The 27,587-nt window shown below is 43.1% G+C and overlaps 1 protein-coding gene across 10 annotated transcripts in view; it reads right to left on the bottom strand.

The window, feature by feature from the left end:
- Positions 1-5,312: 5,312 nt before the first annotated feature.
- HMG20A (high mobility group 20A) overlaps positions 5,313-27,587 on the bottom strand; it is an 83,866-nt gene continuing 61,591 nt past the window's right edge. For 6 of the 10 annotated variants that reach the window (XM_046008322.1, XM_046008321.1, XM_046008320.1 and 3 more), the window contains 5 exons: positions 26,918-27,050; positions 26,075-26,106; positions 18,443-18,518; positions 17,514-17,729; positions 11,141-13,107 (listed from right to left, as the gene is read on the bottom strand). In XM_046008322.1, coding sequence (XP_045864278.1) covers positions 12,656-13,107; positions 17,514-17,729; positions 18,443-18,518; positions 26,075-26,106; positions 26,918-27,050 — 909 coding nt within the window. In that variant the 3' untranslated portion in view covers positions 11,141-12,655. Of the gene's footprint in view, positions 6,522-7,752; positions 10,297-11,140; positions 13,594-16,692; positions 16,836-17,513; positions 17,730-18,442; positions 18,519-26,074; positions 26,107-26,917; positions 27,051-27,587 lie in introns of those variants that run through there. The other 4 variants (XR_006818695.1, XM_046008327.1, XM_046008326.1 and 1 more) reach the window with 4 other exon arrangements.

Raw genomic sequence — 27,587 nt, 5'->3', positions numbered from 1 at the left:
GTGTTTCTTCTCCCAGCAGGGAGGAGGTCGGTCTGCCAAAAAACAAAACAAAGCAAAATAAGTAAAATAAATAAATTAATTAAAAACCTTGCTCCCTGTCCCCAACTCAAAATGGACTGTTCTGTGCTGTTTTGCAAAACCACAAGGTTGTCCAAGGAGGCTTTCAGTTCACCAGACTCCCCACACTCCCACCTGAGTCCACAGCATTTTTCACCAGCACTGCTCTCTCCCTGTCTCCTGTTCTCTCTCTTCTGTCTCTCCTGCAGCAGCAAGCCCGACCCTGGAGCCAGCCCGGGACCCAAGGCTGCGTCGCTGTCTTGGCAGGCAGTGAGCAGAGGGGGCAGCAGCTCCGTCTCAGCTTGCGCAAACAGAGCCAGGCTCTTGGCTGTGCCAGCTCTGGAGGCCCCTTGGAGATGCCAGTGTGCCTGAGTGGGAGCTGTTGCAACTTCCCCTCGGCTGCAAGCCTCTAGAGCCGGCAAGACTTCTGGAAGCAGCAATCTTAGGCAAGGGTGTGGCCAGAGGGCTGCTGATGGGCGGGAGGTCTCTCCCTGGGCAGGCTGCCCTCCTCGCCTCGCCTTGCCTAGGCCTGCTGGCCAGGTTCACGGGCAGGAGCAGCACCAGTGATCCGCACCTTCTCGGGCACAGGACCAGAGGATGCTGTGGGAGGCTGGGGTTTTATTATAAATGCTCTCCATTTCTGGCTTGTTCACAAGCACAAAACATAAAGAGAGCCAGCCAGACGGAGGGAAGCCAGCTCCTTGCAGACTCAGCGTTTGAATAGCAAGGAGCTGCAGGCCCTCAGACGAGCGTGGGTCTGCTGTGGGCTTGAACAGGTCCGCAGGCTTTCTTGAGCCCTTGGGTCTCTCCGCACCTTGGTGGTGCTTCCCGGCCAGGACAGCAGAGGGCGCTGGCTCTCCCAACAGCGTCCTGTCCCGGGCAGCTCTCCCACACATCTGGAAATGGGCTCTACCACTCTCTTACGAAATGTTGGATGAAGATCTGTCCGTGTGAGACGTGCTGGCACCGAGTGAGCGAGAATACACATCAAGAATTCCACTTTCTCATTAGTTCAGTTTCTCCCTCAAGAGCACTGGTGGAATGTGGGGAATTTGCCTTGCCAAGGCAGCCAGCACACTGGAGTCTTGGGCTTGGTTCAGCCTGGGTGGAATACTTGGAGGGACCACCTCTGGTCTGAAGCCTTTGCCCTTCCCTCCCACGTGGAGGGGGGAAAAGAAGACAGAAGAGCAGGACCTCCCAGATCTTTCCCCCAGGGGAAGAAAGCTAAAGATGTTTGGCCTTGCCCCTGTGGGCTTCCTGAAGAGAGCAACTGCCCACGTTTCCAAGTCGTTGGGAAAGAATATCTAATTCTAAGAAATCGTCTTCCCAAATGGCAAGAGATTAGAAATGCCGGTGACATTTGCAAATGATGGAGCAGGAAGAGGAGAGACTGGCTGGAGGAGGGCAGAGCCGAAGCCCAGGAAGGGACCTGGTTGCTATTCCCAGAATGCTCCCTAGACATCCGCTAGCCGCATGCATTTAAATGTCCACATTTTCCCGCAGAAGCCAGCAATCTGTACTTCTCTTGGCCAAACAACACATCAGTCTAATATGGTGTGGGAGAAATGTGTTACATTCTTTTATGAACAGAATGTTAACACCACCTAGAATCAATATTTATATCCAAGAACACAATGAACTGGCTTGTTTTGTGCTGCTGCAGGTATAAGAAAAGGACATTCGGGGGAAGCTGGAGGTTGCCCTTGCTTCTACCCAGAAAGGCAGGCCCAGGGCAAACCAGCTGGGGCTCAGGCATCCAGAGGGTTTCCGCCTCTGAGACCCTGCTAGCTCCCTTCCTGCCCCTGCTGCCTTCTGTCTCCTGGGATTGCGAGAGGAAGCCAGAGGCAGCAAGTGGGGCAGGACGTGGCAGCGGGGGCCAGGACATGAGGCAGTATCCTGTCCACATGACAGTTTGGGGGAAGGAGGGTCAAGCTTGCATCCTGGAACTTTCTAGTGCATAGCAAAGTGAGAGCTGACACAACATAAATCCTTAGATGAGAGACTTCTGGGGGCTGGAGAAAAGGGAGCAGGGTGAGATGGCTCTTTTTCTGGGGTCACCCTGGTGATATTTTTCTGGTCAAGCAGTTTCCCTCATCGGAGACAGCAGCTGTGACAGAGATGGAAGGCAAGTCTCCTCTCTCCAGAATGCTGTCTATTCCTCGGAGGTTTTTGGGAAACTCCATCAAGTTCCTTAGGCGGTTTCGTCCCTGAATGCTGTTTTTATTTGACTGCCTTTAGAAGCCTCTGGGCCTGCAGCCCGGAGTCAGGGCCTTCCTCCTAACAGGTAACATCCTTTCCTAATTATAAAAACAAAAACAAACGCCTTTCTCCCTCATCCGGAGGATTTCAGTTTTGCCTGCACCCGAGCATCCTCTTCATCTCGTGGACTGGATTGGGGTCTCATTTTGCAGAGCGAGCAGGCCCGCTTTGTTTCCAGATTAGATGCTGAAGGTTACCCCTTTAACAATAGCACTTGTCTCTCATTAAATGCCAGGAGCTCATTATGGTATTACCTCCAGAAAAGTCTTCTCTGCTTTAATAGGCATGATCTTTAGAAAAGCTCCTTCGGCTTATGTATAAGACCAAGACATGATTAATCTTGGCCCCATTTAGCCGTGGGTCACATCTTCAGGGTACAGTGAAACCTCTTCTTTGCATGACCACAATTTACAATTTTCTGAAATTTACAGCCCTTCTCTGTCGTTAGCATGTTTAGTTGCAATTCCCTTGGTCTGTCTTGTTATTTTCTTCCAGTTCTAAGAAACCATCAGTAGATATCCCAATCATATTTGCTATAAAATTGGCGGTGATAAACAGACAGTAATTCACTGGAAGGCATGAGGATGTTTAGCATCTTTATAGATGCAAAGCTCCCCCTTCAGAAATCCCACGAGAGAAACCTCAGCAAGTTAATTGTTCCGAATACCTTTAGAGAATCTGTCTGACTTAAGCTGCCTGGAAAGTGGCACCTGGTCCTGCTGCTGTTCTGGTATCAGGGGCAGAACAAAGAAATAGTCAGAGTTGACAGCGGGGCTGAGGACCAAAGAGTGCAGTCTTTTGTCAGAATGGTAGAGGTTGGCAGGGGCTGACTTATTGCCTGTAGCTCAGTGCCAGGATCTGAGATGAAGGGGCTGATATTGAGCACGTCCTTAGGGGGTCTTGAGTAAAAGTCACCCCAAGTCCAGACCTATCTTTAAGCTTTAGAATTGTTGCTATAGACCTTGATTTATCACCTAGCCTCCCGCATCTCAAATGAATGTGCCCACGGAGATCTCTGATTTGTAGACATTCCTGCCTGCCCCATCTGCTCCTTCTCCAGACTGTCCATCCCCACCAATGGTGCCTCTGGATCTGTTTGAAGCTGGAGATTCCTGTACAGCTGCCCTCTGTCCTCTCTCCTTCCCACCTCTAGCTGTCACTCACTGTGTTTATTCTACTGCCCACCGAGATTTACTGCATCCTCTCCTCCCCTCCATTCTTCTCTGTCCTGGCCTCAGTGGGAGCTCCCACCGCCAGCATCTTCCCGGGGTTCAGTCACAGACACACCTCCCCTCCCTGTTTTGGTGCTTTGCCCCCTACAACCCACTCTTCTGAGAGCAGCCGGGAGAATTTCTGAAAACCACAAACGGGATTCTATCACTCCCCCCTTAGAGATCTTCAGTGTTGTCCCCCTGCACTCAATCCCCGAAGTCCTCAAGATGGCTGAAAGACTTCCTGTGGTCTAACTCCCTTCTGCCTTTTGCCCCCTTCCCTGGGCTCCCTCTGCTTCTCTCCCCTGAGTTTCATTTAGCCCCTCTCCAGCACCAACAGAGGCTGGCCTTCATGCTCCCTTCCTGATTCCTTACCTAAGTCCTACTTGTTGCTCTGGTCTCATCTTAAGAGTTACTTCTTTGGAGAGGTCTTCCCTGACCCCACGGTCTAAGACAGGTCCCTACTCCCTGCCAGCAGGCTCTGCAGAAGCCCCCTGTTTTCCCCCTTTTGAGCCCATCGGTGATAGCTTATCGACTCTGCTTTGCTTAATCGTGTTTCTTCCAAGAGACAGTAAGCTCCGTGAAAGCAAGAACCAGGTCTGTTTGGCTGCATTCCTTGCCCGGCCACAGAGGGGAGTAAATACTAGTTGAACCAGCGAATGAAACTATGCACAACCTGATGAGCTGCTGCGAGAATTGATGCTCCTTTAACGGTTTATGCCTTCCTGATCCTGTCCAGAGACCGCGTGTTACCCCCAGATTCCACCTTGAGGAGTCCCTCACTGAGGGTTGGGAGAAACCGAGTCAAATTCCCAAATGTCTCTGCCTCCTGTTCCTTGGCTCCCCCCATCACAGGCTCTTGTTGCTTCTTGTCCTGCCTATTCAATAGCCCGCTAACCAGCCTCTCCCCACAGGGCTTTGAGTTCAGGAGTCCGGCAAGGACTGAGAACCGCAAACACGAACAGGGGTAGAAAAGGTGCTTCTTGATTTTCATAAACCTCTAACTGAAATTTGGCACTTTTTGGGATTTGAAATGTTGGGAACGGAGCCCAGCAGTACTGGCAGGCCCTGTGACTTGGCCACCGGCGGGAGTATGGATATTTACACCATGTCGCAGCTGTTGCAGAGGTTGAAATACCATTTGTGATCATTACTACTTTAAAATTATGGTGGTTATTAGAGCTGCTGCTACATTATGTTATTTAATCCTTTAAGAAACACAAGTATTTCTGTGTAACTCGTTTAATATTTTCATGGCTGTATTTCAATATAGTTGGTATCCCTTGTAATCCTACATATTTTATTTTCTGCATCTAAAAACATTATTCTGAGAAGTATCCACAGGCTTCATAAGATTACAAGGATGGGTTCATGGCAGAAAACATGTTAAGAACTTCTGGTAGAGTTTTCCTTCATCTCCCATTACTGTCTTGCAAAAACAGACTTGATGCCTTGCCCTGGGCAAATAAAACGAAGTCCCTTAGTATGGCATTCAAGGCCAATGTATAATCCATTTTCAAAAAAATCTTTCTCTATTTTTTAATCAGTACGCTGGATTCCTGTGTCCTTTTTTTTTTTTTTTTTAAGATTTTATTTATTTGAGAGAGAGAGCACGAGAAGTGGGAGGGTCAGAGGGAGAAGCAGACTCCCTGCTGAGCAGGGAGCCCGATGCAGGAGCTAATCCCAGGACTCCAGGACCATGACCTGAGCCAAAGGCAGTTGCTTAACCAACTGAGCCACCCAGGCATCTCTGGATTCCTGTGTTCTAGGAATTACTTGAGTACAGCAAAAATGCACTCATATCTCCAGTTCTATTTTTAGCTTCTCTTAAAGAACTACAATTGACCCTTGAACATGTCAGGGGTTAGGGGTACCAGCCCCTGTGCAGTCAAAACTCCATATGGAACTCTGACTTCCCAAAAACCTTACTAATAGCCTACTTTCGCCTCGAAGTCTTACCAATAACATAAATAGTCGATGAACACATATTTTATATGTTACATATATTATATGCTGTATTGTTACAATAAAGTAAGCCAGAGAGAAGAAAACACTAGGAAAATCATAAAGAAGAGGAAATACATTTACAGTACTATCCTGCATTTTTGAAAAAAAAACAAAACAAAACAAAACAAAAAAACCCACGCAGTTTAAAGCCCTATTATCCAGGGGTCAACCACAATTTAAGGACTAGCTCAAACTGTTATCTTGGTAAAGCTCTTTTTTGACCTCCCCTGAGCACAACCTTTGTATTTTCCAGAACAGTTTGCTTACAGCCATTTGGTAATTAATCAGTTCCCACTGTAGTCAGCTTTCATGTTTACTCTTTGTTACATTATAAACTTTTGAGGAGATGGTGTTCCTTAGCTTTAAACCCAAAACACATAGTATGTATTTGGAAAATGTTTGAATGAATGACTCTATCTAAAATATTCACTCTCCTGAGGGGGTGACTAAAATCCATAATGGCCACACTAGTTTGTCCTCAAAAACAAGAACTTCAAAAACAATACAAAACAAAAAAAACCAAGAACTTCTCTTGATAAGTGTTAAGTCCCCTTAAAAAAAAATACAGCAGTCCCAAGGGCACCTAAGCTGTCTCAGAGGGTAGAGCGTGCGACTCTTGATCATGAGTTTGAGCCCCATGTTGGGGGTAGAGATTACTTAAAAATAAAATCTTAAAAAAAAAAAAAAAGCAGCCCCAAGGAAAATAGATTATTATCTTACATTCCAGTGCCTGGACCCAGCTGCCTTGAGTTAATGTCTATCCTTGAAGATAGCAAAAGTACCCCTGGCAGGAACCCATTTGCTGAGTCCATAAACCTTTTGGCTGTATCACTGACGTCTTCTCACATTACCTTTCTTTGAACGACGCCAAACATACTGGCCAGTCCCTTCAAGCAGACGCTTTCCATTACTTGCCCCAGGATTTTCTAGCCATCAGGTTACGGTATGATTTTTACATCCTAGAACATTCAACTGCCTTACGCCAACCTTAAATGCAAATACAAGGTTTGAAAAATTCTTTTCCTAAGGAGCTTGAAGAATTAAAAAGGAGTCCGTTTCTTCATTTCATAGTTCAACAAACGGCTTGAGTAGCTGGATCTCTGTATGTGCACCTGCGCGGAGGCTGGAGGGAACGTTAGCAAACACTGACCTGAAGTTACAATCTCACAGAACCGCAGACTGAGGAGCTGAAAAGGAAGCATTTAGTGGAGAGATCGAAGTGTCTTGTATCTTGCCCAGGGGCGAATCTGCTGGTTGACTCTTGGATTTAGCAAGTCCCACACAGAACTTTCCATATTTCCTCCATGACGTCCCAGCCTTAAGTATATCCCATCTCACATAATGGCACTACCCAGTTCCTCAAGCCAAAATAACCTGGGCTCAATCCCACGACCCTGAGATCATGACCTGAGTCGAAATCAGGAGCCAGATGCTCAGCTGACTGAGTCACCCAGGCGCCCCTCCCAAGAAGTTATTCCTAATTCTTTTCTTTCATTCTTCACATTCTCCTCACTTCTGTCCCTTACACTTTGAAAATATATCCTGAATTTATCTGCTCTTTTCTGTCTGCACTGTCACCACTCCAGGCTAAACTACTGTCACTTCTGCCTTGAACTCCGTGCCAATCTTCTTCCTTTTTAAAAGATTTATTTATGCTGAGAGAGCGAGTGTGTGAGTACACATAGGGGTGGATCTCACGACCCTGAGACCACCACCTGAGCTGAAATCAAGAGTCGGACACTTAACCGATGGTGCCCTGTGCCAATCTTCTAACTGGCCTCTCTGATTCTGCTCTTGCCTCCCCAGTTTGGTACACAGCGGCCAGAGTGAGGCTTGAACAACATGGGGCTTACATTGTGTAGAGCTCTCATCACAGCTACTTAGAATACAATTTAAACTTTTTTTTTTTTTAAGATTTTATTTGACAGAGAGAGACCACAAGTAGACAGAGAGGCAAGCAGAGAGAGAGAGAGGAGGAAGCAGGCTCCCCGCTGAGCAGAGAGCCCGACATGGGACTCGATCCCAGGACCCCGAGATCATTACCTGAGGCCAAGGCAGAGGCTTAACCCACTGAGCCACCCAGGGGCCCCTAAACTTTTTAATTTTTTAGAAGATTTTATTTACTTGAAAGAGGAGAGGAGAGAGACAGACAGATAGCACGAGAGGGAGTAAAGTCAGAGGGAGAAGCAGACTCCCCACAGAGCTGGGAGACTGATACGGAACTTGATCCTGGGACCCTGGGATCATGACTTGAACCGAAGGCAGTCGCTTAACCAACTGAGCCACCCAGGTGCCCACAATTTGAACTCTACCACACCTTACGAGGCTCTACACAATCCTGTCTTGCTTACCTGGCAACTTCAAAGCCACTCCGCCTCTCTTGTACTCTGTTCCATCCAGCCTTTTGGTTTTTTCTCTCTTCCTTCAAATCCCACAGCTCATCCCTGTCTCAGGATTTTGGCTGTTCTATTTCCTAAATCCTCAGAGGCCTGGTTCCTTGGAATCAGCAGGGTCTGTCTTTAAATGTTACTTTTTCAGAGAAGGCTTTCCTCTTAGTTATTTTGTAGCATTTCAGCTTATCTTGGCAACTAGCTGAGGGGAGTTTGTTAGGTTATGTTTATAGTCTCTTTTCCCCTAACAGGATGTGAACTCCATGGGGACAGGCATGTAGAGTATCTCCTGACAAAAGAAAGACATTCAGCAACTATTGTTGGATGACTAGGTCTCATTCTGGTTTTCACACCCACCATACTATGCCACTGCACTGAACTCAGATCAAGACAGTCTGGCTACCGAGAAATGTGGAGTCAGAACTATTTGGGTATAAATCCATTCTTTGTCTCTTCCCAAGTGCAAATTTCTTACCATCTTTGAGTCTTAATTTGCTTATATGTAAAGTGGGTACAGTAGTCCTATCCCATAAGGTTGTGGAAGAATTAAATGACATAATTTATGTGAAAGACAGAGGAGAGTGCTTGGCCTATGTATGTCTAAATATTCTCATTTCCCTTGAATCTTACAAATTATAACAGTTAACATTTAGGTGTCTATCTGTGATAGGTACTAAATGTTTTACATGGATTAGCTAATTTAATCTGTCTAAAACTCTACACAATAGAAACTATAAATATCTCTGTGTAACAGATAAGAAAACAGACTAGTTTAAGCAACTTGCCCAAGGTCACACAGTAGAAAACTGCAGAGCCCAGCAAACTAGAACTCAGCGAGTCCATCCAATTTCAGAGGTAGTAAATGTCAAGGTCTCTGTCTTTATTTTGACTGGTTGGTAGGAAACATATTTTACATTCTAATCTAGCACATGTGTATGAACTAAAGTGGGAAAAAAAGTTTTGCAAAATTATACTTACCCTTATATACGTATTCTGACAGTTTCTCTTCATTTTAATTAACTAATTAATTTCTAAGTGGCTTGAACTCAATAGAGATTGAGACCTGAGCTGACATCAAGAGCCGGACGCTTAACCGACTGCACCACCCAGGCGCCCCTCTGTTCATTAAAAAAAAATATTTTTGACCGACTTGATTTAATGGTCTATTAATAAGTCAAAAGCACACTTTGAAAACCATTCATCTAAGTTACAATGAATCCAGCCACTCTTATTGTCCGGCTCTCTCAACCTCTACTAGAGAAACTCTTTGATGGTTATCAACTAGACTTTTAGATTTATGTTTCAGATAAGGGTTTTATTAGTTAAGATGCAGATCCCTCAAGGCTCAGATCCACTCCTCATTGCTATCTTCTTGCCATTATGGAAAAAATCATCTCTTGTCCAGTGAGATCCAAGCACTTCTTTCACTCTCCCAAAATTATTTACCTGTATCAAAGCTCTTAATACAAGGTGCCCCGTGTTAGAACTTTTTAAGCAGCTTCCCCCCGTAGACACACGTTCCCGTGAAAAACCACACTGAAATGGTTTCTGGATGAGATGAATGGACACTGACATTTTACCTGCTCTCTTGGTCCAGAGTTGGAACATGAGCTAGCGTTTATTTCTATAGATATTCTGAGTGCAGGGTATGTGTCAAAAGGCAAATAAATGAAACAAAGAAAAAGCCCTTGGCTGGGAACTCTCAGTTGCAACGGAGGAAATTCTTTGGGAGGGCAGGAAGTAGTTATGAGCTTTTCTGCCAAGCAATGCTTCAATCCCCCCACCCTCAGGGAAAGTTTATCCTGGTGTTGTTTTAATCCAGCAGATGCTGAGCAGTTCGAGAAAGGGAACAAACAACTGGGGGAAATAATACCACCTGTTTATGTTGACTTTTACCAAACAGGACTGGCCACCAGCTGTCGAGGCATTTGCGAGAAGCTTAGGTGGGAACAGGAAAGGCAAACTCAGACTGAAGCTAGGTCTTGGCTTTTTCGCTATTTGGTGGCGGGAGGTGGGGGCGGGGTCCCAAGGAAGTAGAGGCCCAATTCTCAGATGGCCAAGAGGCAAATGCAGTATAAGGCACCCTGCTTGCTGACAGAGCAGGGCTTGCTTTGGTGCGTGCATGGCGTTAACGGGTATCTGTTGCTTACTCTGTATTCTTTCCCCTTCTTCAGTGACTGTAACTCACACATCATTGGGGGAAGTAATGTCCAAGGAAAGGTGACATTTCTTGGCCTCCTTTATAGCGAGCTGCTGTCACGTGACTGAGTTCTGGAAACGCTGAGTGTGATTTCCAGGAAGACTCTTTAAACGGTGCTGACTCAGCTGGGTTTGCCCATGCTGTCCTCGCCCTCTTTTCTTCTTCATGATGCCTGGAATTTCAAATGACAGCTGATGGTGAAGAGGCTATTCTGGACCACGAGGTGACCCTGAGAAAGGAACCATGTTGTGGTGCAGACAGGAGCCATTACACTGGCCTTGGACTGCCAACCTTCGGAATACTTTTCCATGACAGAAACGCATTTCTTGTTCAAGTTTCTGCTGATCTACGTTTCTGTTAAGCAGAGAGTCAAGCCCCATCCTAACTGAGTTGGCTCAGTAATTCTCCGCACTCATGGAACCAAGTCTTTGTGTCCTCCAAAGCACAGTCACTTCTGTTCCCTAATTCTAGCTTTCTAACAACAGTGTAAGAGAGCTGTGAGGCACGTGTTCTGTCAGAAGAGGAAACTGGAGCTGGAGCAAAGCAAGTCTTGCCCAGTGCAACACCACTGGCTCCTTGGAGAGCGGCGGGCTTTGAAAGCCAGATTCTCTCGCCCCTAGGATTTTAAAAGCATGGTGGAAATAGGTGACAGTTTTTCCTTTAAAAAATGATTTTGATTGGTTAAGTAGTGGTTATTTTTAAAAGCAAGCATCCAAGGACAAGTAATCTCTTCTGTCAAAAGGAACAACATCAGATTTCTTTCACGTAGCCTCCAGAACACTATTGCTACATTAAAATGAATTACAACTCACTGTATTGTTACAACATACATTAAAAGAGTTGAACTCTCAAACAGGCTAAGACACATTTTGAATAAGCAATTAGCAAAATGAATGTGTTAATGTTTTAAAAGCCTAACAGTCTTGATGATTAATGTGGAGTTGACAAAGTCTTTAAGATGAAAAGGCAGAGGTAGGACTTTTTTTTTTTCCAATTACAATGCAGGGAAAATTGAATGAGGTGGATTCAACATAGAAAAGTTTTAATGAGGCAAGTGTCAAGCAAGCATATCAACTTCTTCAAAAACAAAGAAAATCTAAAAGTTTAATTACAAAAACACTTGTACAGAAAACTTGGCATTTCAACAGTTCCAAACACATATACACAATTTTTCCCCCTAAAATTTAATGTTGTCAGAAATAAAACACTTTGTCTTACTTTCCTCAGCTGCTCCTTGTGTTTTAATGAAAGAAAAAAAAGATCTGTAACACTGAATAGGCAAGAAGTTATTTCTGGAGAAGAACCTATACACGAGCTAGAATATCTACAAGTTTATTGGGGAACATGAATTAGGTACTGCGCTAGCCCGTAACCTCACTCACCACCTCCTGGTTGAACAACACAGACCTGCTTTACAGAAGCGGACAGTTTTGTGGCGGCTGAATCCAGCCACCAGAGTCAGGTGTGTAGCTACTGGGAGAGGCAGGATTTTGAAAGCAGGCTGCGTATTTTGTGAAAATGGTTTCAGAGTGCAGGCAAGATCTGGGGCATTCCTGAATATGCAAATGTCTCAAGTCAATGTCGGATGTCCTTGCTAGAGTCTGGAGAATGATAATCTTTGGACCAAGTTACAGCCTTTCCTGGTCAACGGTGCTGCTAACAAAGGTGCACAAAACGGACACAAAGGAGAAACAGAGAGAAATACGAGGAGGAAAGAAAAAGGAGACAAAATGCCTGGCAGAAAGGCAGATACAAACTTCCAGAACTGGCTTGGCTGTCCTTCTGCCACACACAGGCTATTCTAGCTTGGACCGAGCATGCAGGGAGGCTGAGGGAAGTGACAGGAACAGCAGGTGAGGGCAGGAACACAGGAAAACACAGAACAAAGCAGGCTAGGCTTATGGCGACAGATAGATGGGCTCTTATTCTAAGAAACTGCCAGGCAGTTGTGTGTGGGCTTCAGTGTGTGGAAATTTGATGTGTGCTCACATGACATTTTTTAACAAGGTTGTTTTTGTTGTTATTTTATTTCCTTTGGGATAATAAAGAAATCAGGTACGGAGTTGGTGAGAAGACAGGATGGTGCAGCAACCCGACAGGGGGTTTCTGGCTTGTACCCTGGCTCATGAGCAGATTGTGAGGGGGACACACTTCCACCTGCTTCAGTGGCGTGGTGCCTAGACAATGGGCTCAGCATGCGCCACTTTGGTTCCAAAGATCTCAGCTGCAACTGTCAGCCTTGAGCTCTAGAGCAACAAAACACAACACAGCAAAACCCTGAGGTGAGAATCAGAAGGCTGTCTTCCCTTTTGGTGTTAAAAAAAAAAAAAAAAAAAAAAAAAAAAATCCCTTCCTAAGAGGGGAAAAGGAAGGGAAGCCTGTCCTTTTGACATAGATTTTGCAGTTGTGGCTACAGAGGGAAGACAAATTCCTCTGTGCCCTTGCTTAATAGCTCAAGAGACGATTTTGAACATTTCCACCCATCCCTATCCTTGTACCTAAAGCATACAGGGAATTCCCTCAGTTCTTGCTCATGATAAACTTTGGGTTTTTGTTTTTAATGCCAAATGAGAAACTACTTTTCCCATTCTCTCCTGTTTGCCAATGACCTTTTCCTTAGCAAAAATGCTCCATAAGACACTGCCAACAGATGGGAACAGAAGAGCCTGGCTGGGGCTGGGACCAGACCGTGTCTGTGCAGGAGCAGTGCTTAGGAAACAGCAGGCAGTAGCAGGGAGGAAGGAAAGAGCATTCTCCTTCAGGGCAGCAATCACAAAGCCTCGGTGAGGGCTGGCACCCACTGAGCACCCTGTGGGGTAGGAAACACAGCCTTGCTCCACAGGGCACTGTCGACAAGAAGCTCCTTTCTTTGGAGTCACAGCAGGACAATGATGGGAGAAGCCTGGGCCTGTCCAATGAGAGCTCTCCTTCAGAGCCCTGCTGATCAACAGAGTCCAGAGGTCAGAAAATGGAGATGTCGAACCTGAAGGGGGTGAAGGAAATAAAATATCACCCCCAAAGGTACTTAAAAAAAAAAAAAAAAAAGGTGACAGTTAGGTAAGAAAACCGGAGCCACTGAGAAAAGGGTCCCGTGTGAAGTGAAGCAATGAGAAGGCTTCCTTCCTGCTGCAGGAGAGGGCAGGGTCAGGGCGGCTGGTCGGCAGAATCTATGCAGACCCACTTTATCAGAAAGAAATGCAGATGCCAGGAAACCAGAGACCCGGGAGAAGGGCTGTACACTTTCAAAGCTGCACAAGGATGGTTCCACAGGAAGTGAGTATCCATGTTCCTCCAGCTGCTCTCTCCTATGTCTTCCCGGGGCGAAGGCATTAACCTCCTAACTGATAGTTCTTTCCCAAGCAGAGCAATCTGTACCCCCTCTCTGCCTCCACTCAGTTCATATTTCCATGGATGGCTTCTCATTCCTCACAAGTAAAACCACTTACAGAACGTCATGAAGCTCTAAGACCTGTAGGATTGGGAGGGAGAAAAACAATGAAAATACCAAAAAGGTAATAAGCGCTGATCAGAAAGGTTAGGGCTCTGGGTTAAAAAAAAAATACTCTGTTCTATTTCTAGTAGGGTTGAGGTGAGAAGCAGGGTGCGTGTAGACAAAAGAGCTCATAAAGCTGCAAACAGACAAGCTCACTGAGATGTTTTAGATAACATTTCAATGAAACGTGGCCCAGCTCCAGTTGCAGCAACAATAGGGAGGTAGGAAAATCGTCAGCCCAACACAGAAAAGCAACCATCGGGGCCAAATCGGATGATGGAAAATTAGTACTCCGTTTTAGTCCAAAGAATGTATAATCAATCAAAACCAATTTTCTTCAAGCATAAATCTAAAAATCTTGGCATGTATATAGAAATGTATTGTGTGCAGAGGATCAATACATTTTCTTACATTGCTAAATGCAATCGCATAAGAAAGGGTTTTTTCCCCCCCTCAAAGAGCTGAATATTTTTCATTTGGTTAAACTGAAATCAAGTAACATATGGATTTTGACAGTTTATGTGTCATTGGTCACCTCTCAGTGTGAAATTGCCCCATGGTTTCCTCCCAGCCCTACTTTTTTTCTAGGTACCAGTAAGATACAGAGAAAGGTGACAGCTGGGGCAAGTCTTTCATTGTACGTCCATAAAAATGATTTTTAAATGGGTTGACCAAAATTTTATAACATTACAATTATTGGATTGTAAGTTTTTCTATTTGCTTCCTATTTATCTTAATGCTCACATTTCAAGGCTTTTTAGTGTCTTCCCCTTACACCTGCCCCCACTCCTTATAGCAATGTTTTAGAAACCTCACTGAACCAGAATTTAGGTACACGTGTTCTTGTCCTGGATTCTGTACTCATCTACTTAGATATTTTTCAGGCAAGAAATTTCACTTCTTCGGGACCCAGTTTCTTCCTATGTAAAATGCTGGGAGTTCTGAAGGTTCCTTCCAGCTCTAATATGCTCCCCCAAACTGTAGAACACTGGCTTCCCTTCATTCATTGGCTCCTGACAGTGGATGAAAACTTGGCCAAGTTCACGTCAGAGTAATTAATTGCACCACGAATGCTGGGGACATCAGGCATAGCTGTCTGCACATATTTGTATAATGAGGCCAAGCCAGTATTAATCACAGTCTTCATAATTGTTTCATTTGACAGTTTCGAGGGGTGTGGGGAACTACCTACTCTTAGTTATGCTTGCATGACTAGACTTTAAGAATCTGAAGTAATAAAATTGGTTCACATTTCAGGTATTTCTGTTTTCCAAAAGCAAAACATAGGTTAAAACCAAGGATAATGGTAACAATTCTAGGTTTTCCACAACACCTCTGAAAGCTGATACTACAGTTCATATCCTGTGATAGGTAAAGCTTGAGGAGAGTCTTACTGGCAAAATGCTCAAAATAGAAAACCACTTTTGGCTCAAAACTTGTAATAACTGCCCTATACCTACGTGAGGAGACACCATGTTATCAATTACTGTGTTCTTTCACAATCTTCCACAGTTTCTCCTGGCTCTCTCTTTTCAAGCCTACAAGAGTGCTAATTGAAAACACTGTGTGAAAATGAGAAAGATGATGAGCTCCTGAAAAATCTCAGGCCTAGATTTACAAGCTGTTCCTTTCATAAACAGCAGCAGTAATGCCATTTCTTTATTCTGTAGGCAGTCCAGCCATCTCTTAGAAGTACGGGCTGTTCCATCTGGCTACCCACTAGAAGGATGGTAATGCTTTCCCCATCAGAGCACGGCTGAGGCTAAAGTATAATGAATTGTTTTGCAGTTACCATCCAGTGGGATGGCCAAGGAGAGACTCCTGCTTGTTGTCTCTGCTAGCAGATGTTGCCTCATTAGACAAAGTCATGGGTTTTATTTATTCTTATACATTTTGCTCAAGGTCCAAACCATGCTAGAATATGAATATGTCTATGAGTGTGCTTAGGTACCTGCAGGACAAATAAATGAAGATTCAAATCCATGACTGGCCATTGTAAGGAGCATACCCTGCTGTCCACTTTTGTCTTTGTACCCATACACGGCCACCTCACCATATGGTCTTAGGACTTCCACAGTTTATAAGTCTGCTGCAGACCAAAGGGATGTCAATTCTGTGGGATGGCATACTACAGGGCACACTAGCTCTAGGAATTTAGGTGAATACATACGGGTTCTATTTAAGAAATGACACCTGATGACTACCATTAGCACCAAATACTTTATATGGTCAGAGACTTTCTGGAAATGTACTTTTTTTCTTTTCTAAGAGGACATAACACATGCTACTAGTCATTTGTTGAAAATATTTTAGAAGGCTTATTTTTCTCTCTCCTCTCTTTTTTGCCTACTAAGAATTTATTTTTTAAAATCGATTTAAAGTCTTTTCATTTTTTATTTTATTTAAGGAATCTCTGGGCCCATAGTGGGGCTGGAACTCATGACTCCAAGATCAAGGGTTGTGTGCTTTTCTGACTCAGCCAGCCAGGAGTCCCCCTTCCCCTTTTTAAAAAAGTCTAAATCTCTTTAAACAGGCAATAGCTGTTTCACTGTAAGGATAGTCCACAGTGACATTTAACATACAATAGTTACTCTGATATTGAGTGCGGAATGAAAAGCTTCTTACGTAGGTTTACATACATGTGATGTCTCAGTGACTGCTGCTGTAAGTGATCATTAGTATTTTCCAGGGAAAAGGAAGCTTAACAATTAAGTGATACTTATTTTGTTCTAAGCGCTGTTTTGGGGGTGATTTCCTCTAAGATTCTCATTCACTCTTCAAAACCCTTCAGGAAACTAACACCAGAGAATACAGCTACTAGCTAACAAAGCTGGAATGGAGGTTCAACCACAAAAAAATCATGCTCTTTCCATTAAATCACGCTGAGGCAGGCATGAGAAAGAACTCTATTCTGACATTATTTCCTATATTTAGTAACCATGTAACAGTAGTTTTAATCAAGTCTCCAACTTATTTATTTGATGTATTGCCAGGGTTTTAGGAGCTCTGAGAAAGCCTACTGCCTTATTTTGGATGACGTGTTGGCACATATGTATTGCATCAGTGAGCACTCACCATTCCCTAACGATCAAGCCTGTTCACAACTTCTCGAACTGTAGCTATGAAGTTTTCATTGTCTTGGGGATTAGCTAAAATAATACTGTGCAGTCTGTTCATATAGGAGTCAATGGTGTCCACGGTAGGTGTCTCTCCACTTCCTAAAGTGAGATAAGGAGAGAAAGAAAGAAAATCCTACCTATTCAGTTCAACCACAGCACATTTAAGTGACTCCACAGTAAGTGTGGGGTCTTGGTCTGCTCCGCAGAAAAGATTTTCATTGCAGAGGAGAGACTCTCAGACCTCAAAGAAATGAACTTAATCCACATAGCCTGAATAAAAGGATGGGCTATATAGTTGTTCTACTGTATATACCAGTAGCTGTATATAACAAGAAGTTAGAGACTCTCCCAGCTTTCTGCTGTGATTATCTTTCACAGGAAAGAGGATATAAAAAAAATACTAGTGTTTGTTTTCCTCTTTCTTCCCAGTAAAACAAAACTACAAAGCGAGCAGACATGTATAAGAAAAATGCTCTACTCAGGATTTACTACTCAGCTTCCATTATTCTGAATATCAAATTAAGCTTAATAGAAAGAAAAGTAAATTACATGAAAATATAATTGGAGAAAAATTTAAATGGCCGGAGAGCCTGAGAATTTGGATGACTGTAGCCAATACTGAGATACCATTACAAGACCCACAGCAACCTTGAGCGAACAAAACCCTTACTCTATTGATTTCTTTCGGGTGGGGAGACCTCACCCCACTGATACCAACACAAGACAGCACCTGCTCCCTCCCCCATCACGGAAGTGCCCAGGTAAGGGTGACGTTACCAGGCAAGGGCATGCTGGCAAAGCTGCTGGTCAACACCTGCCGCAGGGTCTCCAGGTGTTGCTGTAGGACAGTGTTGCGGCTCCGCTCCTGGATCACATCCACCTCCAGCTTCTCCACTGCGGTGCGCATGCTCTCCACGTGCTTCTGCAGGGCTGCATTCCTCTCCTCGAACTCCATGTTGGATTTCCGAAGCTGGCGGAGCTCTGCCTCCCGAGCTGAGGACACACGCCCCACACAGGGCACATAGAGCACTTGGAGTCTCCGAGGATTCCTGAAGACTCTTACAAGGAAGTTCTGCTCAGCTGTCTCTAATTAGCTACCCCACCTCAACTCCCTAGTCTCATTAGAGCCTTCCAGATAGCAATTTCAGCAATAAAATGCCTGGTTCCCCAGAGCTATTTTAATTCTTAAAGTTGGTCATATTCCTACTTAAGATTGCAAGGGACAGTTGCAATTCTCAGTATTTCTGTTTATTTATTTATTTATTTATTTAAAAACTGTGCAAGAAGAAGCCTGAGGGGCTTTCACAGGGGGATCCTGGGAGACTGCAAGCACAGCTGTGGGTCTCCATCTTTACTGCAATGGGGTCAGCTTTGCTCTTCCTTATTTTATATTCTGGATGCCCATGTAAGCTTTTGTTTATACAAAGGGTTTCAGGCTAAGTTTGAAATCAACTGAATTAGTGATGCACATTTATTTCCTTTGATCCAGAGACTAAAGTAGCTTTGACAAAACTGGTCTGGCTTTCCCTCACTGGTTTTTGAGTAGCTACCCTTACTACAGAGTGCAACAGAAACAGTTTTCTCCCTCCAGACCAGTCCTAGGGTCAAGAATATCACTACTGCTGCTTCTGAGCAACGAATCCCTCCTGAGAATGAAACCCCTTGTCACAAACCCGAGGAACACAAAATGATACTTTGATAATTACCTTTGCTGTGGTTCAGGAATTCCTCTGTAAATATAGGAATGTCAAAAACAGACCGTTCCTTTACCTCTGTTTCTTTCTGTAGATCAAGAGTAACAAAACAGTTAATTCTTTTTTTTCTTTTTAAATATTTTTATTTCTTTGTATTATTTTTTAAAGAAAAATTTCTTTATTATTTTTCTTTATTTATTTAAGAGAAAGTGGGAGAGCAAGCACAGAGTGAGAGGGAGAAGCAGATGCCCCAGTGAGCAGGGAGCCCGATGCAGGGCTGGATCCCAGGACCCTGAGGTCATGTCTTGAGCCGAAGGAAGAAGCTTAACTGACTGAGCCACCCAGGCACCCAGTTAATTCTTTTCCCCTCTTTTCTCTTTTACTGAAGTAGAGTTGACACACGATGTTACATTAGTATCAGGTGTACAATGTAGTAATTCCACAAGTCTGTACATTCTGCTGTGCCCACCAGAGTAGCTACCATCCATCACCACGCAATGCCATTACAGTAGCACTGGCTATATTCCCACTGGCTGTACCTTTTATCCCTGTGACTTACTCATCTCATAACTGGAAGATTGTACCTCTCATTGCCCTTCACCCACTTTGCCTATCCCTCTGTCCCTATCCCTCTTGCAACCACCAGTTTATTCTCTGTATCTATGGGGTCTGTTCCTGCTTTTTGTCTCGTCTTTTCTTTTCTTTTTTTTTTAAGATTCCATGTATAAGTGAGATCATATGGTATCTGTCTTTCTCTGACTTATTTTTATTTAGCATAATACTCTCTAGGTCCATATGGGTTGTCACATAAAGCAAAATTCCACTATTTTTTATGGCTAAGTAATATTCCACCATACGCATGTGTATATGTATGTGCGTAATATCTTCTTTTTTTATTTTTTAAAAGATTTTATTTATTATTTATTATTTATTTATTATTTGACAGAGACACAGTGACATAGGGAACACAAGCAGGGGGAGCGGGAGAGGAAGAAGCAGGCTTCCTGCTGAGCAGAGAGCCTGATGTGGGGCTCGATCCCAGGACCCCGGGATCATGACCTGAGCCAAAGGCAGACACTTAATGACTGAGCCACCCAGGTGCCCCCAAAACAGCTACTTTTTTTTTTTAAGATTTTATTTTTATTTATTTGACAGATAGAGATCTCAAGTAGGCTGAGAGGCAGGCAGAGAGAGAGAGAGAGAGGAGGAAGCAGATTCCCTGCTGAGCAGAGAGCCTGATGTGGGGCTCGATTCCAGGACCCTGGGATCATGATCCGAGCTGAAGGCGGAGGCTTTAACCCACTGAGCCACCCAGGCGCCCCCAAAACAGCTAATTCTTAAACAGAAGCTAAACTGAGTAGGTAAAGCCTGAAGGCCATGTGTTCCTTACAGAAACAGCAGGGTGAGTAGGACTCAGTTCAGGTGGAGGTATGAGGGAAATGTATTCATCTTTTAACTGGAATCAACCTTTAAAGAGCTCAAGCATGTTAAGTATTCAGTTCTCTTAGGTGCACAATTGTTGTGCAATGAGAAATTTTAAAACAAACTTACACAGGGGCGCCTGGATGGCTCAGTCAGTTGAACATCCAGGTCTTGATTTTGGCTCAGGTCATGATCTCTGTGTCCTGAGATCAAACCCCGAGTTGGGCTTGGCATTCAGTGCATAGTCTGCTTGTCCCTCTCCCTCTGCTTGTAACCCTGTGCTCATGCTCTTTTTCTCTTTCATAGATAGATAAAAATCTTAAAAATAAAAACCAAAAAACAAAACTCTACATAAATTTCCCTAATGGAGAATATGGAAGCCATTTCTCTACTATGTGCTTTGAACAGTCAACGGTATATAGCTGTGCAAGTGGTTGAGGGAGGAATAGAAAAAGGGAATTTCTAGGTGTTTTTTTCAGTTGCTTCTGTTGGTTATGCATGTAAAATGCTTTGAGATAGGGCTGTCCGTTCTAAGTTTGCAGAATGGACAATAAGAACTCTGCCAACCACGAGCACTAAAAATGGCATTCTATTGGTACTACTGCTTCACTTACTTGAGGGGCAGCCTACAATTGGGGACATTTTAGATTTTCTTCAAACACAGGGAAAAACAAAACAAATTCAAGAAGTTAGAAGTAAGTAGGCTCTAAAAATGAGAACAGCGAGGGATTCTGTGATAGAAAATACCAAAGGCTAAAATTATTCACCAATTTGGGGAATTTAAAAATAAAATTTAAAAAATAAGGCCTCAGGGCGCCTGGGTGGCTCAGTGGGTTAAGCCTCTGCCTTCAGCTCAGGTCATGTTCTCAGGGTCCTGGGACTGAGCCCCACATCAGGCTCTCTGCTCAGAAAGGAGGCCTGCTTCCCCCTCCCCCTCTGCTACCTCTCTGCCTACTTGTGATCTCTCTCTCTCTCTGTGTCAAATAAATAAATAAAATATTAAAAAAAAAAAGGTCTCACAAAATTACTATAAAATATATCCCATGATGACCCTTAAGGATAAAGTCACTTTCAAGATGCTTTGGCTGCCATTTCTATAGTGAATCTGAATCTGAAAGCATTAGAAATATAAATCCTAAGTGTACAGGCACAGTGTTTAAAATCTTGCAACAGCGGGAAATGAGCACTGAAGAAATCGCTAGTGAAATTTGAAGATTCCAAAACCCTTCTAACATAAAGAACAGTTAAAAAAAAAATCTAAAGGCACTGCTAAAAAAATATGTTTAAAGCCAGAGATAGAATATCTTTCCTACTCTTGCCACCACTAGTCTCTTAACTTTGAACACAAATATGATCTGGTGCCTAGTAGAAAGCTAAGCAGTTAACAGTCTATAAGGGGATTCTGATGGCCAAGCTCCTGTTTTCATACTGGCGTCTGCCTTGTCAGTGGGCTGGGCTGTGTGAACAGCCTGCCAATGGCAGTTGATCAAGAGAGGCATCTAAGATGTTACATCTTTCAGAGCACTTAATTTTTGTCTTTAAACAAGGCAAGCAAAACTTCAACTTAAAAATAATTTGAACAATTTAAAAATAAACAATAAAATTATCAGTGAAAGCCCCCATTTCAACATATAAATCTCTACCTGGGGCTAGTTCCTAGTGGTTTGAAACAGAACCAAAGTATGGGCAAGGGAAGCTGGTGCCACAAGGGATCCTAGACATATTTCATGGTGGCTTTCTCTCAACTATGCAGGCTTATGAACGCTTTAACCCTATTGCTGGGTTGCTACAGGAAAACAGAACACTTATGACATACAATTTCAACACAAACAAAGTGTAACAGAAGTCCACAAATGACCTCGTCTAGTCTTAGACTTTATCATCCTACCTTTTTCAGTCTCCTACTTAACCGCACAGGCTCATATGAGATCAGTCCCCTAGCCACAGGTCTGAATATCCAGCACTGTGAAGGGTAGGGAGGGATGCTTGGCTCCCATTACCATGGTACCAAGAGCTCTCTCCAAGTCCCCTGACTCTCATTGGACTGGTAATTCTCTTCTCTTCACCAGAGTGGCCCAAACCGAGCTAACTGCATAAGCACAGAGCACAGCACCTCGTAGGTGTATTAACACACTGCCCCTTGGTACAAATTCTTAGAGTGCAAAATAAGAAACACGAAAGCAATTAAACGAAATGGTTCCATCTCTGAAAGGCAACAGAAATTCTACTTAACGGAAGAGTGGTAATAAAAACCATCAGCACTCTCCCATTACCGAGTACATTACTCGGAATGGAGAGGATCCTCCTGGGGGCTCGGATACACTTAAGCTATTCCAAGGATCGCTCAAGGGATTAAAATCATAAGGATTTCATTACTTCTTCATCGAAAGGGTCTAATTTGTTCAGGCTGAGTGTCATTTTGTCATTTCTCATAAATTAAAGGAGAAACAGAATTATTGTTTCTATCTTGGTCCTCACGCGGGATATTTCTTGAGAGTAACGCCGGTTGACTCCTGTGTCTGGAGGGCTGCCTTTTGATCTGAGAGGAGCAAAAACGCCTTCATTTTGGTTTTTCATTCTATATATGGAGTGGAGGGTAAGAGAACGGAGGCTCTTCTGAACGGAACCTATTTTGCTGTGATCTAGGTTCAGGGCCAGAATTTCATAGAATGTGACACGCTTCTCTCAAGTGCCCTTTACTTTAGGGAACATTCTCAATCCTGTGTACTGGGCAGAGTGCCCCACTGCTACGCGCGACACTCCAGTGGCTCTCAGGTCAGTGTTTCTGCAGCTCTGGCACGCACTTGCCAGCACTGCCGGTGTAACAATGTCTTCGGAATCCAAGTTCTAGTTAGGAATGTGACAGGTTCCTTTTCTGTATACAAATGATATAATTTGTTTTAACTGGCAACAAATTTGGTGACATTCCTAGCAACCAGGCCCATTTTCACTTGCAACACCAGTGTGTTCCACATAGTGTGGTAGGTGTGGCCAAGAGTGCTAGACTGGGATACTGAGGCCTGCACTTCTCTCATACCTGTGCCTCTAATTCATTAAGTAGATTCTGCGGAAATTCTTTCCTGTCTTGGGCAGATCACTCTTCTCACCCATAAAATGGGGGGGTGGGGTGGTCAGTTCAGAGAATTTCTGAAGTTCTTAGTATTTCTGAAGTGAGCTGGAACACTATTCTACTACATTTGTCATTTTACTCCTAATAGGATAAATAAAGGGAAATAAGCATGTGCTTAGAATCTATGTTTTAGGTATTTTGTGAGATACAAGCTCCTTTATTAACTTACTCATAACTCTGCTCAAGCCATTTCACCCACCTCCAGGTGTCCCCCACAAAACCTGGGGCATCTTTAAGGTCTGATTCAGTTTTTCCTTTCCCTGGGCTTCCCTGTGGCTGCTTTTCATTCGTGGTGCTTTCTTACTTTTCTAAACCATTATGCTAAGAAAGTATATGTAAGGAAATCACTGTGTAACTATGTTTAAAAGCTCAAACCAGTTCTTTTTTTACTGCAATTATTTTGAAATTGCCTAGTTTAGGAAAGATAGTAATCAACGAAAAACGAAAACTGATAAAGTGAGGGACATTAATTGGGTCAATAACCTTGTTAAGAGAGCTTTAACCTGGTGTGGGGAGAGCAACTGACAAATTTACAGAGCCTACTGTATACACATTTGAGGAACTACTGTGGCTCTTCATCTACTCTCTCCTTGTTTTCCTTTAACATGTGTCTGATCCTAAGACAGGGAAATCACATGCAGACTGATTCCTTTTCATAAATCACAGAAATTCATACCAGGTGAAATCATGTAAATAAAAATAAGAAGCTTCATTTAATAAATAAAAAGCCTCATTTAATAAAAGGCTTCATTTCTCAAATCATCAGCAGCAGCTTCTGTGACTGAGTAAATCTACCAAATCTTTCCTGACTAAAACTATCGGCCTTACTGAAGACACAGTTAGGCCAACAAAATTCACAGTGAAGAAGGGAGTTCGTTGTTGACTAGAAAGTGTGAGATCTAATGTTTTAGATTACTGTCCAAGTTCTCTTTTGTAAACATTAAGGACAGAGAAGTTATAAAGGATACATAATAAGGGAAAAAGAAGTATGGAAATCTCATGATATTGGTAGGTGGGCCCAGAAAAATAAAAGGAGAAATAAGTAATTATACAAGTATCTGGCAATATGGAAAGCTTGCAACACTATTCAATTAGGATTTTATATTCAAGTATATATACAGTTTCTTAAGTAAAAAAAAAATTATAATATTTCACCCTAATTAGAGTACAGAGATGTCATATATCTACATTTACATAGGATTTATTTGAAGAATAAAATGCTTTTATTTGTGCTTATTTTCTAATTCATGGATTGTAATAAATCTACTTAACTTGTGAATCTAAATGTTTTCTCTCTGTTTTCAAGGTCACCAATGCTTAAGTATGTATGAGAACTAGAGGTCAAAGATAAATTCATTTTTATTTTGAAGAGATTATTTCTTAAAACTAAATGCTCACAAGAGTACATAAGAAAATTCCTTTCTGTAAATTTCCACGGATATTTCAACAAATGGGTTTTGTGCAAAGTAAGTATTTATGGAACACCTCCCAATGCAAGTGCGTCATGCTAGGTGGTATGGGGCAGTAAAAGATGGCAACTAGATCATGCTTCTTTCCAAAAGATTACAATCCAAGAGTGTGAATAATAGAAGGACTTGAACAACCTCAACACCTTAGCTACATCAGCTAAGTATGTATGGAAAATACAGAGAGCTGTGAGGGTTAAAGGAAGTTGGAGGACACAGGAAAAGCCTGAAGGAGGAAATGGAACTTGAAACAGGGCTTGATGGATAGCTAGAAGTCAGTGAGGCAGAACAGGATGATGGAGGAGGGGTAGTAGAAAAAATGAGTGAGAGAGAAAAGTATTTTTGTGAAAGAAAGAACAGAAATACAGGCAGGGGCGCCTGGGTGGCTCAGCGGGTTAAAGCCTCTGCCTTCAGCTCAGGTCATGATCCCAGGGTCCTGGGATTGAGCCCCGCATCGGGCTCTCTGCTTGGCTGGGAGCCTGCTTCCTCCTCTCTCTCTCTCTGCCTGCCTCTCTGCCTACTTGTAATCTCTGTCAAATAAATAAATCTTTAAAAAAAAAAAAAAAAAGAAATACAGGCATGAGGCAGAAGTGGATGGGGCACGTGGAAGAGAGTGAGCAGGAAAGGTTTTTATTTTCTTTCTAAAAAGATTTTATTCATTCATTTGAGAGAGACAGAGAGAGAGCGAGAGAGCACTAGCAGAGGGAGAGGCAGAGGGAGAGGGAGAAGCAGGAAGCAGACTCCCTGCTGAGCTAGAAGCTGGACATGGGGCTCAATCCCAGGCCATGGAGATGATGACCTGAGAAGAAGGCAGACGGCTAACCATCTGAGCCACCCAGGCATCCAAGCAGTAAAGGTTTTTAAAGTACATAGATATACACAGGAAATGTGAGAGTTAAGGTGTTTGGAAAGGAAGTTGGGACTTAATTACAGAAGACTCAGACCCCTGAGCTGAATGGACCCTGAGCTGAATGGGATTTGGAAAGTGACAAAAAGTCACTGAGCATTTTAAAGTGTGGAATTACCAAAAAAGTTTATTTTCTTACAACCACATGTGAACCTTAGGCTACATACATATTTAAAGCTCTCTTTGCCACACAGTCAAGACACACAGGCCTAAATCCTATGGGTGATAGGCTAAACCAAATGGAGGGAAAAGGCCAGTAAACAAGTAAATGCCAGTGAGCTAGGAACCAAGATACTGTCACTTGTGCTCTGCTGACACTGCAGTTGAATAGCTCATTTGAACTGAATGTCGGATTCCCTAAACCACAAGTTTCTGAGAGTCAGAGTGAGGTATCTGAGGATGATGAACTATGACCAAGTTATGGCTTTCAGCTGATCCTCATTTCTATACCTCGCTCCAAATTCCAGCCATCTTTAGCATGTCAAGGTAATAAAATTCTTGGACCACAAAAAAGGACTAGAGTTAGGGGCAGTAGTTCAAGGACAGACTCATGGTAAGTGTCTGCCACACAATAAGAATCTGAGCAAAAGCAACTCACCCCATCCAAATTATGGGATAGGAAATATTCTGTTATTCATTAAAAAAAAAAGTCCAATAGCATGAGAAACAATAATATCATTCTAAACAGATACATGATAGGTAGACAGAAAGTGAATTACCTCATGATCATGAGTTGCCTGCCGGGCCGCATCTAAAAATATGAAAGAATAAGAGAACATTGTTAATATGAAGAACAAAACAGAACAATAACAAAACCCAAGCAAATGAACTGTGCCACACCACAGTTAGTTACAGTCAGACACAAGAGAACAGCAGACACAGTTCCTACCTCTGAAGAGAAGAGAGTGGGAGAGTGGACAGGCGATGCACGCCAAAGGCTGTCTGCACAACAGACTAGCTGTGGGTGGGGCTTCTTTGGCAATGTCTCCTGAAGAAAGGGAGCTTAAAGCAATACTTGAAGGGTGTGATCAGCAAATTTAACAGAGGACAAAAGATCAGTGAAGACTGGGGTCTTGTCTATTTTGTTCACTGTAGCATCTTTAATGCCTAGGTGAAAGCCTGATGCATCCCAGGAGTGCTCACTAAGTACTGTTCGTGGACAGGAAAACATGAATGGATGAATGAGAAGGATGGTCACTGCCGGCTGGGAGAAACAGTGCATGCTTAGAGGTGTTGAAGAATGGCAGGTATGGAGTTTAGTAGACAGACATGTTTAAAGGCAGAGAAACACCTAAACTGGGAATTAGAAAAAACGCACAGGCAACCAGAAAGGGTCGTGGAACACCAGTCAAATTGTTTGATACCGGCTATGGAAATCCAACTAAAATTTTTAAATGAGAGCAATGTGATTTTAATAAAATTCCAAGGTGCTGTTTGTAAGTGAATGTAGAATAGAGAAATGATAGAAACCTGTCTTTTGTATTTATCACTCTAACAGCAGGCTTTGTGACACTCTATCAGGCACAACAAACTACAAAAACATTTCCTTCTGGTTCTGGTACCTTGCCTATGAGATTTGCCTTTCTGACGGTCCTGGGTTTTCCTACTGAAGACCTTGTAGGCCTCAGTCTTCTGATACTGCTCCAGTTCCTTCATGTAACGCTCCTTATCTCTGTCTGCTTCATCAAGGTAGCGCTAGGAAAAGAAATGTGCAATTATTTTCAAGAAATAGATCTTATTTGGGTAAACTATCAATGAACTCCTTGAAGACAACAGAGGACAATTGGAACATGGAAAGAAAGTATGTAAGGGATAAGGTTTAAGGAGAATAAAGAAATCATATGGGTAGAATAAAATACAATCTCTCAATTATAAAAGAAATAGGTGATTGTGATTCTCTAGACTGTTTATTGCCTTTTCTAACTTAATGAAGACAAGTTCTATTGAGTTCATTCCCATAAAATATTCACAAGAAGATATTACAGTTATTCCTCTAATCTACACATGGCCACTAGAGTCCTCAAGAGGACTGAACGCCATATAGGCACACTTAGTCTTCCCAGGAGAAAGGATGGAATATTATTTTGTTTCTCTATCCCCAACCCATTTGGAGAATGATCTCATACATCAATTGGCCTTTTAATAGCCAGAAGAGTGGAGTACTAAAACCAGGGACACAAAGAACATAAAAAGGAATGACTTCATCCTATGGACCTAAAATGGACTATTATG

Source organism: Meles meles, chromosome 6 (genome assembly GCF_922984935.1).
Source record: "Meles meles chromosome 6, mMelMel3.1 paternal haplotype, whole genome shotgun sequence".
Classification (NCBI taxonomy): Eukaryota; Metazoa; Chordata; class Mammalia; order Carnivora; family Mustelidae; genus Meles; species Meles meles.
This window is presented reverse-complemented; position numbering and strand designations above follow the sequence as displayed.